This window comes from Bombus bifarius, unplaced genomic scaffold, assembly GCF_011952205.1.
Source record: "Bombus bifarius isolate JDL3187 unplaced genomic scaffold, Bbif_JDL3187 scf7180000007979, whole genome shotgun sequence".
Taxonomy (NCBI): Eukaryota; Metazoa; Arthropoda; class Insecta; order Hymenoptera; family Apidae; genus Bombus; species Bombus bifarius.
In genome coordinates this window covers 795,483-814,129 of record NW_022884364.1, presented here as the reverse complement: position 1 = coordinate 814,129, position 18,647 = coordinate 795,483, and the positions used below count along the sequence as shown (strand labels likewise).

Here is an 18,647-nt window from a genome sequence, read left to right as displayed (position 1 = left end):
TAGTAATATTATTAATTCTTTATTTATTACTATTACGTTGAGCAGTAAGACCACTCTTCGTGTTATTGAAACAGCACGTTAAGTGTTGTTACTTTATAGAATAAAATTTGTCAAAAGAAGTATGCAACTTCTTTATTGGTTTTCTCTATAGATTTATATTTCTATTGGTAAAATTCAGATACGATTTTTCAACAATTTTTATAAATCAAACGTACATACTAGTGAAAGGTGAATGAACTTATTACTCGACTCAATAGTAACAAATTATGTACAAGAGAAAATTATCTGATTATAAAAGGAGCACTACTTACTCTTATAATATTATTTAAATAACAATGTCTCCTATTCAAATTAAAATTCTCCAAAAATACCATAGAAAGTTGCTCGATACCGTCGCAAAGATTAATTTCTTTTAAACTGCAAAAATTAAAAAGGAAAAGTAAATGAACAAGCCCAAAAATTGCAACAAAGTTACACTTAAATTCCACAAAAAATATTCTGTACACTATATTTTAGTTTCGTAAAATGATAAAATAATAATCCGTCAGATTTGCACGATCATACAAAGGTCGTCGTATCACCGGATGAGGCTGCTCTTTCTCGGTTTTTTTTTTTTTTTTTGCTTCTCGTCGACCGATGACTTACTCTCATGCCCTCCCATCGTGACACGGCTCGTAAAGGCCTCAAGGCCCTCAGTGTTCTCATGGAACGGAAGGCCGGGATGTCGGCGGCGCCTGCCCAGATGGCGCCCAAGTTGATCAGTGAGAGCTATCATCATCATCAAATATCGATCAGATGGAACGTGACACATGACACATGAGATATACGTTATTATACGTAGACGAGTTTGTACTACAGTAATCCACCACGAGGGAGTTTCCATGCTGAGCTCTTCCGCTTTGTGAACTGACTTTTTGGGTGGTTGGGAGGAGGAGAAGAAGAAGAAGGTGGAGGGCACACTTCGTCATTCAGAGAAACTTGAAGATGGGGAACTTTTGTTTCTTTTTTGTTTTTTGGAACAAGTTTACAAAATCTTTGATTCCTGGAAGAAATCTCAAGCGTTGCATGCATTTAAAGAAAGTTTCTTTCAGAGTTTCTGTTTTCTTGTATTTAAAGACTCCTCATCCTCTCTCTAATCACTTTGATATCCTTGTCTTATACAAAGTTGCTAAGACGATTGTTCAAGGTATAACGGACTTTGTATAAGAGATTCTTCTATGGATTTTATTGTAAGCTTGTTTCTGGTTGGGGAACGTAAACGAGGTTTAGCTGTGATATGAACTAAATTATTAAGTAGATTAGAGACATTTTATAAAAATATGAATTATAAAAGTATTTCCTTTTTGCGTTAAAAATAGAAATTAAAGACACTATCTTTTCGAGATAATCTAATATAACATCCTTCATGTGAGTAATCGTTATCTTATTAACTTATTTTATAAAAAATCTGAATAGAAATTATTAGACATCTTTTCTTATTATCCTTTTTCTCTTGAACGAGAGATTACGCACATTTAGATCGTAAAACTACATGAGATATATAAGAGAATTGTCTGAATAAATATGACTTACCATGACAATGATGAAATCAAGCCAGCACCAAGCGTTCGTGAAGTACTTTTTGAAGCCGAGAGCCAACCATTTGATTAACATTTCGAGGAAGAAAATCACAGTAAATATTCGGTCCATGTAGTATAAGATATCTTGCAGAATGGGTCGTTGTTGAAGATGCACATCTTCCAAGGCCTAAACATCACACAACGCATTTTCAATTATAATCTATATATCTTTAAAATTCATGAAGTAAAAGAATATAATCAGATGATAATAAAACAATAATAAAAAATAATTTAAAAAAAGACAATAAAGACAACAAAGAAGAATGAGATGTATGAAATGTACTTACGAGAGCCATACTACTCAAAAGGATCATCAAAATGACGGCAGTCTCAAAATACTTGTTCTCAATTAGTTGGAAGGTCTTCAGTCTCAAATTGGCCCAACCCTGCCAAAATGGAGCGTCATCGTCACCAGCTAAGAACGGGAATTTCTTGTAACAATTTTCTGGACAACAGTCAGCCGGATAGTCGGATTCGATGGGATCTTCGTCTGCTTGGATAATTGCATCCCCCAGGACGCCTTCTCCCTCCTCTCCCTCTTCTCCAAGATCTTGGAAACATAAATTTTCGTTTTAAAAGGAACAATAATGATCATAATAATTATAACGATTAATGAAATATTGGCCAGATTGGTAAGTAGGTATGTATTTATTTAGAAAATTATTAATTACTAGACTGTGAATGTCTATGCATTTATGAAGAATTTAAAAACGTACAAATGCACAGAATGCATATAATATGTGAAGATATATGAAACATTGAAAATATACTCCAAATATGCAGTAGAATGTAACGAAATAAGTATTCTGTTTACTCAGTTGTGTTGGTAAAAATATGAATTTGCATAAACATCGAATTACTAATTATCTGTACTTAGTATATTATTTTAGAACATTTCAATATCTTACCTTCTTCTTGTTCCAGGTCTTCTTTACTCGCATCCTTCTTTTCTTCCCCATCCAACGAGTCCATACTTCCCTTATGACTCTCGTCCTTGAACGCTCTATTCTTGTGGCTGCCATATGATTTATTACTGCACAAAGGGTACCAGAAAAAAAAGAAAGAAGAGACAAACACGTATGTAATCAACTCAATTTTCCACCGAAAGAATGATCTTCAACGATAACTGACAATAACTAAAATCTAAAAATAAATTCACCTGATGGTATCTTCCTCGTTCTGATTAATATAATCGTTGTCCAGCCTGTAGTCACGATGGTTTATCGAATTTGCTATAACTTTGCTGTTGTTCATGCACAGTTTACCCTTCTTCAATTTATTCTTTAGGTCTCCTTTGAAAAAATAAATATTGCCTCACTTAATTGTCAACAAAATTATCAACAAAAATTAGCGAATACTATTCACGATAAACTTAACTCCTTTTCATTGAAGGCTGAATCATTGTTATTACGATGATCGAACATTTTATTCTTCAGGGTAAAGCGAACAGAAAATAAAATAAAAATCTTTTCGTTCTCAAAAGATGCGATTAGTCCTTCTTCTAATAAATTAGAAGATTTTTTTTTAGAAAAAATAGTATAATAATATATCCTATTCTATATTTTCTATTGTATCATGTATATACATGTATATCATGTTGTAATTACAGATGTTCTCCAACAGAAGTTATGCGATGACCTAATAGTCTGATAGAATATTAGTACGTAAATGTAACTTTCAATTATAAAATAATAAACATGAAATATCTGTACGAGTCAAAATTGATCCAGCCTTCACCCTGCAGGGGTTTAACACTTGAAAAAATTGAGTAGAATCGAAGAAAAATGCTGGATGACTGGTTCGAGGAAATATTCGTTTTCCTCGATACGCTTACCATGGATGGTAAATTCCATTCCATCTCCGATAGCAACTTCGAGTTGGTTTATCTCCTTGGCACTCTTTTTATCTCTATACGCATCCAGCTCGCCATCTGCAAGATCTAGGTCCCCATCGCGATCAATTCCATCTGCACAGTCATATAAAATCTCTAACCCGCCCTTATCAGAATCATTTCGTCAAAAAATATTTCTCTGTATCGGACAGAGTAACTGACGTGATTTTCATCGAGTAACCAATTCGTAAACTATGAAATCGTCGATTCTCTATCGTCGATCCGAAAATATTTAAGAAGAAGAAAAAAAAAATAGAAAAAATATTCTACTCTATTTTGATCTTTCTTTTCTTTTTTTTTTTTTTTTTTTCTTAATAGAATTTTTGTTTCGTCGTTTCTGTTCATGCAATATTCTCGTGTCTAGCCTCGTTACGACGCTGTACTAATTGTAAGATGCTATAATTAAACGACGGTGTACAAGTGTGACTAATTTTAATACGCGATACATGATGGATTATATTGTAGTTTAATTGTTAGTATTTAATATTAGGTCAGAATCGAAGAAGGTATAATTGTATTTTTCTTTTCCTTTGTTGCAAAATATTAATAATAAGCAGAAGTTGTAAAACAGAAGAAAATACAACACTCTTTTGCTTGAAAACATAATGCAAAAATTTACGAGCAATTAATTTACGTAAATTGTAATAGAATTTTGATTTGTAACGTTCGTTGTTATATTATATGATTGGCTTTATATACAGGGTGTCGTAAAATAAAGTCACATAAAATGATTATCGAATAGTAAGTCGTATAGAGTTGACATCTTCCTTTCAATACTATTGAAAATATAATCTCCAGTTTTGTTATATAGATATAACATTTCAAGTAATATTACCACACGTTATTAGTAATTTAATATTGTCATTTGATATTCTTGCGATATTAGTAGAAAAATTTCTTTACATGTAACACGGAAACAAGTTTGACAATAAAATAAATGACATTTTACAGGTAAAGCCACTTTTGAGGAAGGAAAATTGACATAATCTATAATTCGTCAATTTAAAAACCACGTAACTACTATTGGAATTATTATGTAAAAGAGATCAAATCACATATAAAGTATAGCAATTAAACGATTCATATATGTAATTTATTAATCATCTAATTAATTATTGATTATCATATACGAATTGTAGAGTTTGGTTCATACGCGTTAATTTTTATGATTCGTACATTGTATGGTCTATGAACTCTTCTCTTTTTCTATATTTTTTCCTACTAATAAATATTTAGTGAAAATTATTTTGAGACACCCAGTATATAATTCGAGACCATTTTCTGGATCTCAATAATATTCATTGCATATTTGCGATTAATCTAGATTTTTTACCACACAATCTCTGAAAGTCAGATCAATCCAAATGTATCGCGCGATGCTGCAAAATCTACACTCGATCTTATTCGATAATTTTCAAGCGATGATTGATTTTATCGGGAGATGAGACGTTTACTTTCTCCAACGTGAAAATAATAGGCAAAGCAACGTATAACTGCCAGGCTAATCAGCGAAGCAAAAATTAATCTATCCTATTCCTGTCCTCTTTATTCTCTTTCCCTTTCTCTCGCTCTCTTTCTCTCCGTCATTTTTAATTCGTGGAAGAAACGTAGAAAAATAGCGAACCGATTGAAAACTCTGCATCAAAAAGATAAAAGAAAAGAAGAGGGTCACCAGTCAATGTACTCTGTCGTTTGTCGCGAACAAATTAGAAAAGAAAAAAAAAAAAAGAAAAGATTGTAATAATTAAAAAGCACCAAATCTAAAAGAGATCAATAAAATATTAAAAAGAAAAGGATCGATCTCGCTAACTATTTTCGCGCTGTTTTCCTCCTTTTCGTAATTTTCCATTTTAATAAAGGAACATTTCTTTTTGTCCGTTTCGTCGACTGGCAGCGAAATAAAAGTACTTAAAGAAATAAAATGGTTGTTCTTTTTTCGTTTAAAGTGAAAAGCAGAACTGAAAAACAGTGCCACGAACTACACAGCGCACACAGCAAGCGATCTGATTGGATATAAACCTTCTTTCCAACTGTTGGACGGTCCCTCACCTGGCGCCTGATCGGATATCTGATTGGTGAGTTTGGCTCGCATCATTTTAGCAAGATAAAGGACATTTCGCTTGATCCACTTAATAAATCGTGCTATTCGATCGATCGCCTCCGCGATCTTGTTCGTATCGTTGTCCGCGGTCGGCGCCGATAGATTCGACGAACCGAAGTTGCTCAGCAACAAAGCCAAGAAGAGATTCAGCACCTGTTCGTTTGCACATCAAACAATTTTCATTTCGTCTCGGGCTCGCGCCTTGTTTCTATCTTTAGATGATAAGGAAGACTATTGGTTTAGTCGATATGATGTTTTAAGAGAGGAAGTGGCAGCTAAACTTTTAAGGTTTAATCTTTAGGGTTGACCGTGTTAAAATAGGAAGATTGAAGGGTCGTTTTTTGATAAAGGAAGTAGGATTCTATTTAGGGAATTCTAAGTTAAACGTATTGGAAAATAATATTGAAAGATACTTTGATTTTGAAAATGAATGTGCTTTAAGGCGTTTATGTTAAATTTAAGAAATTATACAAGAGCTTGATCTTGATAAAGAATGTAGAATCCTTTTGCGAAGGATGTTGGTAAATGCGTTGGAAAATACGTACATGCTCTTTATGAAGGAAGCGAAGGATTCTTTGGTTTGAGAATGGATGTGTAACTTAATTTTGCAGAGATGAAGTGTTAAATTCGAAACACCAAATAATTGGAAGAATCTAATCTTTTGATAAGGATATGTTGAAAAGAGATAGAATTGAATTTCTAGAACATATTTTGAAAATGTATGTATGTTGAATTGAAGAAATTGAAAAAAGGAAAAACGAGAAGAAGGTGAAGAATATCGTAAGGAAGGCGAATAATGATTTAAAAGATCTAGTTTGCTAGGACACTAATATGAAGAATTAATGACTTTTCTTAAAGATGAAATTTCAGATCTGCTTGAAAAAATACAGTGTCGTTGCCGATTCTTTGTTAGTAAATTTCTTTTCCTCGGTCTTCAGTTTTTTCAGTTCAACATACTTTGTAAGATTAAGCCTGAAACTAGAAATTCGTGAGCAGTTACAAACGTTACAAATTATCACTGAAAATAAGCTTCCATATAATTTATTAAGCCTCGTTTAAGAATTAATAAGAAGAAAATAGAAGGATATTAGACAAACCTTGTGAAGAGTAATTTAATAATTGAAAGTAATTTAGTATCAGTTACGAGTAAGGCTCGTTAAATATACTTACAACCAGATTACCGATGACAACAGTAGCCAGAAAGAATGGTATGCAAGAGACGTCTCCCACAAGCATACAATCCCACATAGACTCGATCCACTCTCCACAGAGTACGCGAAACACGATCATGAACGAATGCATAAAATCGGTGAAATTCCATCTCGGTAGATCTCCATCGGGGAACCGATCAACGTTGTCCGTATAGTTCTTTCCAAACAGTTGCATACCCATCACGGCGAAAATGAAGATGATGATACATAACACGAACGTCAGGTTACCCAGCGCGCCTACTGTTCTGCCCATGATGGAAATTAGCAGATTCAACGTAGGCCACGACTTCGCCAGTTTGAACACTCTTAACTGGAAACAGAATGATTATTCAGTACTTTTTATTATAATTTGTTAAATGAAAGTAAAAAGAAAAATATAATAGATTCTTCATTATTCTTATTATTCGCATTATACAATATATTATTTGTTTTTTTTCTTTATCTATCTAAAAATAGATGCACGGTATTTTCAGGATATTTTATACCGAAATTGCTTTACAAATAATACAAATACATGAAATGACTTACCAATCTGAACGAACGCAATACGGAGAGACCCTGGACACCTTCTAATCCCAACTCCAGAAGCGAAAGAGCGACGATAATGAAGTCGAAAATATTCCATCCTTCTTGAAAGTAATATTTCGGACTCATTGCTATGAGTTTCAGCGTTGCCTCGATACCGAATGTTGCCGTGAAGAACTACAAATATAAAAAAAGAATAATATTATAAGTGGACAACGATATTATTCGTCTAAAGGATCAAGAATAAAATAATCTCTTCAAAATTACAAAATATCTAAATAGGTACTTTATAAACGAATTAAAATTTTGTTACACATAGGATATATTATTAAAAGCCATGTTACTTACGTAGTTTCCTGTCTTGAGCACTTTTTCCATATCCTTGTCCATATCGTGATGATCGAGCGCCATGAACAATGTATTGACGACGATACAAAGGGTGATGAACAACTCTACGAATGGATCGAACACCACAAGAGACACGTATTTTTGAAACTCAAGCCACAACCAGCAACAATCCCACACGCAGAAGATATCGATGCAACGCAGCACCGCGGCCAACAATTTGTCCTTAAACTTTGGCCCTTCTTCATCGTCGTCTGTCGGAAAGTAATAGGTCGAAACTGTAACGCGTGTTAGTAATTTTGTCTGGCACCACTCTTTTTGGGGAAAGAGGTTTTCTCGTTCTTTCTCAAGCTTGCATAGTCTTTTATTATACATTCCTTTTGTTTTCTTTATATATTCTTTTTAGCTCATTAGACCACAGATTATCAAATACGAGAAACAGGCAGGCGTGTATATATATCATAGCAAAACAGAACCAAAAACGAAAGGAAAAGAAGAAAATTCAGAATACAGGAACACTACAGACCTTTCCTGAAAGCAAAGAAAATGAGAAGAGAAAATAAAAATGGTGCGCATTCAAAGCGTTTTACGTGAATGTGCAGGCAGCAAGAACACGCGCAGCCCAAAAGCTGTGTGCAAGAGTGTTGTAAACAGAAAAATCGAAGCGGCCAAGTGGAGAATAAAAGTGCTGCATGAGTTGCTATGCGGAAGAAAGGGATGAGAACGAGTTCAAATAAAATTCTTGGACGTTCAAAATGCAATTAATCCTCGGTTGGTGGAACATAATACTGATAGAATGGAATAAATCGAATTTTAAGAAATTAGGATAAAAGAAACGTGGTATATATAATTTTCAAAAGACCTACTCAAATTCACGAACGTAATCTCCTCTTTAAAATACGGATGATCGTTCAAAAATTCAATCTTCTCTTTAAAATATCTTTCCAAATATTAAATCTCTTTTTTTTTTGCGACAATTTTAATAAAAACCTCATTCAACTATTGGTGGATAAAAATCATAAAAAAACGCGAACACCATTAAGTATACACAGGAATAAAATCTCAATTACAACAAAGAATAATTACAAATAACAGGAATAAAAGAATCTGGAGGGAAAAATTGAACGTGATAAAAACAATTGATCTGATTGGATTCTTTTAGACGTTGCTGTATTGGCTTTTGCAAGAACCTAAGGTCAATGTGCGATAATGCTGCTTGGTGTTCTCGCTAGTAACGTCACTTTAGAAGCGCTAATCGCATTTTCTAGAGCACTGAGTGTCGATGATACGGCGAATGATAGTAATCATCGCTCGATGAAGCTTTCTGATTCTACATTCTTCATTGTGCAACGCAGGTAAACGCGGTGGTGCCCTCGAAGCGAGTGCCTTCGCGAAAAAATACTATGGTAAAATTAAAGTTTCGCTGCAGTGTACGTCGGTGATCGGACGAGGAGCTGAGGCGAAATCCAGGCACGAAGCGACCAGGACCGTGTAGCTGCAGCGAGGATGTTTAATCTGTGTCGTATACATCAGGAAACAAACTCTGTTTCCCCAAAAGAAACTATCACAAACGGTTCTCATCTATATTCGTTTCTTTCTTTTTTTCGCTTTTCTGTTTCATTTATCCATCCAAGTGTTCGAGGGCTTACGCACTGCAATTATTTCGATGAATTTATTTATTACGATTTAGAAGATTATTTGTATCGTGTATCTGTGAATTCTATCTTTTATATTTCATACATTTTTCCTTTAAATTTTTGTAAGACGATAACAAAAAATGGAACTTATTAGGACCAACGGGAATTATACCATGCACTGTAATACACTGTGGTATTAATACAATAACCAATAATGAATAAAATAAAAATAATTCGTTGGTTATTTCGATATAAGAGAGTCTGGACGTAATTATACATTGAAATTAAATAATAGAAAAAAAAGAGAGATACAGATAGATGTATATAACGTATATAACGTATGTAGGAGTCGGTCTACTATGTACAAGGCGCTCAGACAAAAATCTTCAGCACTGAATATCAATGGAGAAAAACTGTACAAGAGTCTTAACAACGGTGTACATCAAAATGACAGGATGCTCATCACACAAGAGATACACATCTGTGATAAAGGGTGATAGAAAACTGTAAGAAAGAAGAGTAATGTGAGCGAAGGAGCTGAAACTCGACATTACCTCCTTGCTCCGGTGTTCTGCTCTGTCGACCCGCGGCCTGCTCTATGATATCGTTCAGCACCATCACGTCTGCAAGAAAAAACGACACATTATGTTTTCTCCAGAGAAAAGTTGTTTATCGAATATGCAAAATAACTATCGTTAAATTATTGTGTTTTTCTTAAATGAATTTACCTTTCATATCAACTACGGCATGTTGTTGTGAAGGCTCTATAAACGGATTGTCTTGTTGCTTTGCCTTGCCCATGGGATCTTCTAGATCACCCTCCTGAACATAAAATAAAATCTTTATTCCTTCGTCAGAATTTTTCCGTAATATATAATCAATTAGAAAATCTATTCGACAAGTGTACTCGAGGATGTTTAGCTTTAAGGAAAAAGAAGATGGATATTACTATTCGACGTTTATAAAACACAGAGACAAATAAATATTAATACAACGATGAACGAACAAATAAAATAATAAGGAAGTGAAGATAAATAGCAAATGAACTAAAACTAAAACCTTCTAAATTATATTTACTAAATTAACGAAGCCTTATCCTGTAATTGGATAAAATATTCATTCTCTCTCATATGTATATACAGCAACATAAAACAACATAGAAATAAAGAAAGCATTTTATTCGTGTATACTATCAAACACCATCGCCTAAACACAGCTCATAGACAAAAACCCCTTAATCGTCCCCATCGTATTCCATCATTTGAAATTAGTACAAGCCCCCCAAAAATCGCCTACTCACGTAATGGTACTTCTGATTAGAATCCGTGAAATGGCCATTCACGGATGGTGGCCTGACAGATCTGATTCTCAGCTGGCTCTCCTTCGTCATCGGTTTCCCCGCGTTTGCTATTCCACCGATCAAATCACCATGGGACGTGTACGAAAGCCGTGATGCGTGTGACGTGTACGACGAGTGCCTGGACCCAAGATTCGCGTAGTAGACGGGCACGACGATCGTGCCATTCTCCTCGGACATTGGCGTGACCGCGTTCGAGTCGTCCGCGTATGGCAGGTGTTCCTGGGCGTCGAGGAACGTCGACAGGACCAACGGCTTCCGGTCGCCTCCTGGCGGTCCGACGAAACGGCCCCGGCCATTTCTGATCGTGAACTGATGGCTACCGCGGCTGCTTCGACGGAGATTGAACGGTGAGCCAGGCAGGCTAAGACTCGCCTGAAATTACAACAAAGCGGACCACCGCTTTTCTCTCTCACTGTTCTCGAGTTTCTCTCGAAAAGCGTGGACGTCAAGGGACACACGTTTAAGGGAGCAAGGCGGGTTCCTCCTCGTTCTTTTTCCCCGTAACATTAACCCTTTGCGGCCAGGCGTAGCCATAGTTTGGGCATTTAAAATTTGTCTTCAAGGTCGGATGTCTTCGCAGTGGCCGCATTCAAAATTTCTCTTTGCACTTACTATTTGTAATTATGTAATTTCAAGGCTCGTGGATCTGTCTTTGGGCTTAGAGACTACTGTTCAAGAAGAAGAGGAATATGTCTTGAATATCGGATAGATGTTGATTGTTATTAAAGATAAATATTTATTGTCTTGAGCTTTATTTGATAGTATCGCTAGAAAAGTACGCCGACCGCAAAGGGTTAACCCTTTCGAACCTTGTGAACGCCTATGTGCGTCGAACAGAGTCCATTCTCTAATATTTGCATCTGTGCATTCGAAATGGAAGAAATTCCATTAGTTTATAAAGCGTTTAATGCGAGTTTCAGAAAGTCTGTGATCATTTTCGTTGGACAAATATATGCACAGTAATTTAAATCTTCTTTGCAATAATCGCAAAGTTTGAATTGTTCTCTTTCATAAGTTGATAGATTTACATATGTTGTAATTGATAGTTAGATCGTTCGTGATGCACTTTTGTTGCTGTACATATTATGTGGAAAGATTTAATAGTAGTTGTTGATTTTTGTATTTATTGCTCAAGTAATTCTACGCGATACGTATGCAGGATATCTTGAGAAAATCTGGTTTTCTTTTAATACTGCATACCACTATGTGAAAATCAGCTTACTTTTTCATTATTTTTCACAGTCTCCATAAAAATACCAAAAACTTATTCAGGCTACGAAGACACTCTAAGACATTCTGTCGACGTTTAATGTGTGGTATAAAAAGCAATCTGTACCGAAAGGGTTAAATCCAGTCTCCTACGGGGACTCATCGACGAGTCTTCGGAGGGTCTATGAAATGAGAATGGTCGCACGAAAGCCGGTAACCATTTTTATCTGAGTTTTAATCCCTACAACGAACGTTGAAGTTATGATCACCATGTTGAGATTAAGGTGGAAGCTCAATGCCTTCATGGAGAGACAAATCCTATCTAGTAATTCTGACATTGCTAATTTTATTCTTGCGAGCTTAAAGGCTACGCGAAGCTCAACATAGTATTTCAGTGGTGAAGTTCATGAATTGATATGGTAGTTTCGATGGTTCTAAAGATTGAGACAGCTTGTTAGAGAAATTCGTAACAAAGAATGTTTGAGATTCTAAAGATCTTAAATCGAACCGTACTGTGTACGAATATATTAATTCTGCAGTTGCACTTTTCGAGTGAAATCAATCCTGGACCTGCTTAAGTCCTGCTCTTTTCATAAAATAAAAAGTTGTGTTCATAAAATATGAGTTTGCAGAGATATCCACAATCTAATTAAAATATTTTTAATGAAGTTAACGATTAATAAGAGTATTCTATTTTATCTAATTTAATTAGATATTCTACTTTGAATAAACCAATGACCACTGCATTTTCCTTTTTTAAAAATATCCTTTGAAAAATTTCCAACATTTTTAATTTTGTTCAGATCGACTTCACAGCAACGAATGTAAATAAAAAAGGAAATATATTTGTCACATAGAACATTGCACTAGTGGTCGATCGAATCTTCAAGCATTCTTGAATGACAATAATAATGGTCCTCTAATGGCAAATTTGGCGGTTTGATAAAAATCGTTCCGAACGCGTGAAACCTTCGACGATCGAATGGTGTATCGACATGAAGTTTCGGATCATGGATCCGGTACAACTATTTAGTACGTACGGTCGGCGGTGACAGACACGTCGTGACACACATACCTTCCGCAGGCTTTCCTGGTAGGCATAAGTAAACTGGCCATTAGCGGCGCGAGAGACCTTAAGAAAAAAACAAGAAAAGATATCTCCTACCAAACGGCTCGTAACGTTGTCTAATGTGTACACCAAGGAGGCACTCCATACGGATATATATGTTTATATAAATACTTGCAAAAGCGTTACATACACAGAGAAGTGATAGAGATAGAGAGATAAAAAGATAGAGCATGATGTTAACAACTGTCGTCGCAACATATCAGGGTAAAACGATGTTGATCAAATGTCGTCGTTGTTGAAACGGATGTAAGGGAGACACGAAGATCCGCGGTATCTACATAGTATAACTTGGCTATTATGGCTACTTTCGTGGTTTCATTTTATTGGTCCTTGCAGTTTGAGTTATTAGAGATTTCTGGGTCTAAAGTGTGTTTCTTTGGAATGTGAATCTGATATCTTGATACAGAGTATTTCTTGGTACCAATATTATCATACCAGTATCGATATTGCTATAAATATGATAAACTATTAATATTGGTGCCATAATGTCACTAATAGTAGTACTAAATAAAATAAAACGGATTATATTCAAGATTTTGATGAACAACAGATTCACTCTCCAGAAATACACACTTACTCTTGAAAATCTTTAACAATTTGTGTTCACGTATTTTGATATAGAATAAAATGGAAATCAAGTATCTTGCTCAACATATAATAAAATGGAAATAAAGTGTCTTACTATACATACGATGGAAATCTTATCCATCTGTCAACCTTCTTAACCATTTCTCCACCAGTAACATCTTTGATTACAGGAATGTTGAAAGCGTTAAAAGATGTTTATTGAAAACAGACCTGCATATTTTATATTGTGTGATTTATCAATCACATTCCTATTTGAACCGAAAATTCGTATCTCCTTTCTCTACTACACACATGCGTTACCATGCAAGACGGCACAGAATGAAACGTTACTTTACGTCAACGAACGATGATATCCTATTTGTAATTAACACGCGTCCGCGAGAAACCACATCGGTGATGATGAAACCAAAACGAATGCAACGCTGTCAAAAATCATCAAACACCATTCGAAACCAAGACAGAATCAGTGAAGAAAATTCAACGCAACGAAAAGCAAGGATTTCAATAAGCGTCCTAACGATTTACCAAATTTGATCATTACTTAACAATCGATTACAGTAATGTACGACAAGCATGCTACAGAGCGATAGACTTTTATGAAGGGGCTCGACTCGTCGCTTTCGAACGCTAACTTGAGCCTAAGTAGGACGTTTCCTCATCATAATTCATCAACCGTCCTTGTTTCTCAAGGCATTCTCCTTTCCATCTCCCTAAACTGCCATCAACCACACCATGATAAATCCACCATTCCTACTCAGTTTACCATCATCGGTTGACGAACGCTCAACAAGACGAATCTACGCCAACCCTGTCCTTCAAACGGCTTGCAATGCACCATTGTACATACGTAAATTGATAGAACAGAGCTGTCCACATGAGGATTCCTTCATCCTGCTCCATTTGTTACAAATTAATTCCATTGCAAATATGTTTTTTTTTATTGTCTTTATGTAAATTTGTTTCTCAATATATTTTGAGAATTTTGCAATTTTTAGATTTTGGAATTTTGAAAGTTTAGAGCTTCCGAAACTTTTCGATATGTGACATGGTTAATATAACGTAATACTCGATACTTGAAAAAAAAATATGTTCTTTGCACTCTCTATGCATAGTACACTCGTCTTGTAAATTTTTCTACGCTGTAAGATTTACCCCTGAATGATGCTAATTTTCTGATATTCCTATCATAGTAACTTCAGTTCCAACACAGATGGTTAAGGATTACATAATCTCCTGTGGACAGGCCTGTAGACCATAAGAACAATCATCAAAACGTAGTTCTGTAACAAGTGGAAGGAATCGAACAAAAACCGTGTACTTTCGTAAGTTTTACCGACGAGTCGAGTCGAGATCGAACAGCCTCGCGTGAATCGCTCTCGTAGAAGCGAGGTCAAGGGGGACAAGTTCGATAACAGGAGGCAAAAGATAGTACATTACGTCAAAGGAGGATAAATCGATGGTACGAAAGAGGGAGACATCGGCCAGTCAGACACTTACAGCGCTGACTTTTCGTGGTTTAGTGGTGGCCGTGTGATTGTTGATCTGTTTCACTCTATGCTCGCTGACTGACTCGATCGAACGTATGCTCATCCTCTCCTTGTTGTTATCGTCGTTCCCTTTTTCCTGACCAACGAACAGTTCATAGCTATGACATGAGAAGTCTGACGGTGATTTGACGATCTGATCGGCGGCGGCCACCGCCGCAACGGCTGCCGCCTCCCGAGCCGCCGCCTGCGCCGCCAGCTTATTCTCTTTCGCTAGAGCTGCTTCCTCGGCTTCCTGTTACAATGCAAATACGTAAAATTTATAGTTGCATCGATTTTTGCAAGTAGATTTATTAATTATAGTTCAGAAATTGTTCTGATAAACCAACTTACAAGAGTGAATCATTTATTTTTTGAGAACTGTATATTGATCGAGTACTTATGTTAGAAAATAGAGTTGACCCAATAGTCGATAACAGTCGATTTTTATCTCAAAAATAAATTGTTCACTTATAAAGTCATGGTTTTCTTAGGGATACGTACTCTTATGGCTTCTTCCTCGGCAGCTTCCTCTTCTTCAGCTTTCTTTTGCAACTCGTCATAAGACATCGCGACAATAGCGAGGATTAAGTTAACCAGATAAAAGGAGCCGAGGAAAATGATCACGATAAAGAACAACATATGCCATGGACCGGCCGATCTAAGAACCAGTTGATACAGATTTTCCCAATAATCTTGCGTCATCAAACGAAAAGCGGAGAGTAGAGCCCAGCCAAAGGTGTCGAAACTCGTGTAACCATAATTCGGATTTTCACCGTATCCTTGTAAACACGTGTAGCCAGGAAGGCACTGCCTACATTCAACAAATTATATTCATTAAATATGGTAACGTACAATAAATGATGCACGATAATGTAGGAATTAGAAAAAAATGGTTAAATTACCCTGCTCCAGATGAATTTCCACACAAAGGCATGTTTTTCGCCTCGTCCACGTACCAATTAGCTAAACGAAATAACAAACAAGATTAATTAGAGTTCATGAACTTCACCATATGCAGAATTATTTAGGACTTTAGTTTTTATTTAGACAAAATTTCAGACGGAACGTTCGAACGACTCTGAATGGCTGAAGAAAAACTCTTTGGAGAATTATTCATGCTTCCATGGAGCCTATTAGTAAAGAAAAGTTTCACGAAACATTGAAAACTTGCGAATATTATGCATACAATGTAAAAAGTAATCGTCAAAAAGTAAAAAGATATCTTCAAAGAAAACGATCCAAAAATATTATATTGATAAAGATTATCTCAATTATGTTAAATCATCTCGTTATTATTTCAGTGTTTTAATATTATCCTCGATAGCGTAGATATAATAAACTACCCAATGATCGCTATAATAAACTACCCAATAATTGAGGAAAAACTCCGAAAATTATTATACTTCCATTGAAACACCTACCAATCTCTAATTTTTGAATCTTCTAGTATATCAAACTGTGCAGGCAATCAACATGAAATCAATTACGTACTTTCATTGCTAACGAATCGCTCCCAGTTTTCATCGGTGAGATTGCCCCAGGAGCCGTCCTCGGGAAAGTTCTTTATACACTTTTGCGTGAGCACCCCCATGTAAATCTGGAGGCCCATCAACGCAAAGACGGAAAGAGAGAACATCGTCAGGATTATCACATCGCGCAGGTTCTTCACGGATTCTATCACAGCGCCGACAATGGTTTTCAGACCTGGCGAGCGAAACAAAAAAAAAGGGAACCAGATGGATTTGTCAGTAAATAAGCGACACTTTCGACGACGACGACGTTCAAGTGGCGGGCGTGGACGTAAACTTTCTTACGTATGTGTTCTTTTTCTTTTCTCTTTTTCTTTTTTTTTTTTTTTTATCTTAATAAAGAATACACCGCTTTTCGTTTCAGCGTGTGGAAAGAGAGAAAAAGAGAGATGATGAACTGACTGAAAAAAACAGATGGAAGGAGCTTCTTTTTTTTCTCTATTTTATTAAAAGGAGAAACATCGATGGAGGGAGAAGAGGGACGAAGGACGAGATAGGTGGCTGGTAAAAAATCATAAGGGACTTTATTTTTTTTTTTTTTTGTTTTCAGTGATCAACATTGGAAAAGTTCGATCCTTAGACGAACGTTCAATTTGGTAAAAATGATCACTGAACCGATAGTCGAGTAAAAGATGGAGGGGGCTGGCGAGCAAAAAAATGTGGCACACGAAATGGTATTATATGAAGGTATAGGGTAGCATTTTGATAAAGGATAGAGTTTGAAATAGAGAGATTTGATATTATTAACAGAGAATAGGCGTTGTCGGTGATGATGCGAGAGAATGTGTGTGTAAACAGCGAGCCGCGGCAAAAGTGTGTCTATAAAAATGAAATAGTCTCTAATAATCTGCGACTACACCCAATTGATCTATTTCTCTAAGCATACCTGGTACAATAGCGACAGTCTTCAAGGCTCGGAGGACTCGAAATGTCCTGAGAGCGGCAAGGTTGCCTAGATCTATGCCCATCGTCACATAACTGCAATACACCCGAACATCACACACATTACAGTGATACAAACAAAAAAACAAAACGATTTTATAGAAAAAAAACAGAGATAGAGAGAGAGAGAGAGAAAGAGAGAGAGAGAGAGACAGAGAGAGAAAGAATCGAAGAGAATAAGTAAAAAAGTTAAATATAATACTCAAACGATTACTCGCTACCAGATTTTTCTATTGCCTACCAAAAAACGTCTGCTTTGAAAACTGCTTGTATAATAATAATAATAATAATAATAATAAAAATAAAGATATATATATATATAAAATATATACGTTAATATATATTTTATATATATTTTACAGGTAGCTATTACTGCATGCACTCGATGTTGCTCGATATGCCACGGTATCACGGGAATGTAATTGCAAATCACGTTCTTCTCCTCCTCTTTTTTTACTGTCGTTACTTTTCTCTTTTGTTCTCTTGTTACAGTGATGGTAATAGTAGTAATAATAATAATAATAATGATGATAATAATAATAATAATAGTAGTAGTAGTAGTAGTAGTAATAGTAGTAGTAATAGTAGTAGTAGTAGTAGTAGTAGTAGTAGTAATAATGACAGGATTAAATTCTAGTTTAATTAATGTGAATGGAGCATGAGAGTGATATCGTTCTCGTGATGCCGAGTCGCAAACGGATACTCGTTAATGTTGTAAGATACACGTAATTTGTCCATCTATCAACAATTACGTAATATATATGTATATGTGATATAATACGATGTATATATATGTATATATACACACACACACATATATATAATAATAATAATAATAATAATAATAATAATGTACTAAATCTACGACAATTAATAATAAATGGATTAGATCGAATCGACGTTTATATATATATATATATATAGTATAGATATAATTACGCTATTCTAATCAACAATTACGATGATAATAAATAAATAAATAAATTAATCAATAAATACTCTGATTGTGGTAACTAGACATAATAATAATAATAA

At 35.3% G+C, this 18,647-nt stretch overlaps 1 protein-coding gene across 35 annotated transcripts in view; it reads right to left on the bottom strand.

Moving 5' to 3' along the window:
- The window catches only part of LOC117204707 (sodium channel protein para), a 69,694-nt gene that overhangs the window by 17,595 nt on the left and 33,452 nt on the right, over window positions 1-18,647 (bottom strand). For 3 of the 35 annotated variants that reach the window (XM_033442383.1, XM_033442359.1, XM_033442362.1), the window contains 17 exons: window positions 17,557-17,648; window positions 16,633-16,845; window positions 16,044-16,104; window positions 15,643-15,952; window positions 15,113-15,394; window positions 10,630-11,061; window positions 10,058-10,151; window positions 9,884-9,952; window positions 7,696-7,970; window positions 7,351-7,524; window positions 6,782-7,132; window positions 5,530-5,764; window positions 3,454-3,585; window positions 2,779-2,911; window positions 2,528-2,652; window positions 1,907-2,169; window positions 1,573-1,746 (listed from right to left, as the gene is read on the bottom strand). In XM_033442383.1, coding sequence (XP_033298274.1) covers window positions 1,573-1,746; window positions 1,907-2,169; window positions 2,528-2,652; window positions 2,779-2,911; window positions 3,454-3,585; window positions 5,530-5,764; window positions 6,782-7,132; window positions 7,351-7,524; window positions 7,696-7,970; window positions 9,884-9,952; window positions 10,058-10,151; window positions 10,630-11,061; window positions 15,113-15,394; window positions 15,643-15,952; window positions 16,044-16,104; window positions 16,633-16,845; window positions 17,557-17,648 — 3,415 coding nt within the window. Of the gene's footprint in view, window positions 1-645; window positions 769-1,572; window positions 1,747-1,906; window positions 2,170-2,527; window positions 2,653-2,778; window positions 2,912-3,453; window positions 3,586-5,529; window positions 5,765-6,781; window positions 7,133-7,350; window positions 7,525-7,695; window positions 7,971-9,883; window positions 9,953-10,057; window positions 10,152-10,629; window positions 11,062-12,973; window positions 13,031-15,112; window positions 15,395-15,642; window positions 15,953-16,043; window positions 16,105-16,632; window positions 16,846-17,556; window positions 17,649-18,647 lie in introns of those variants that run through there. The other 32 variants (XM_033442382.1, XM_033442374.1, XM_033442373.1 and 29 more) reach the window with 25 other exon arrangements.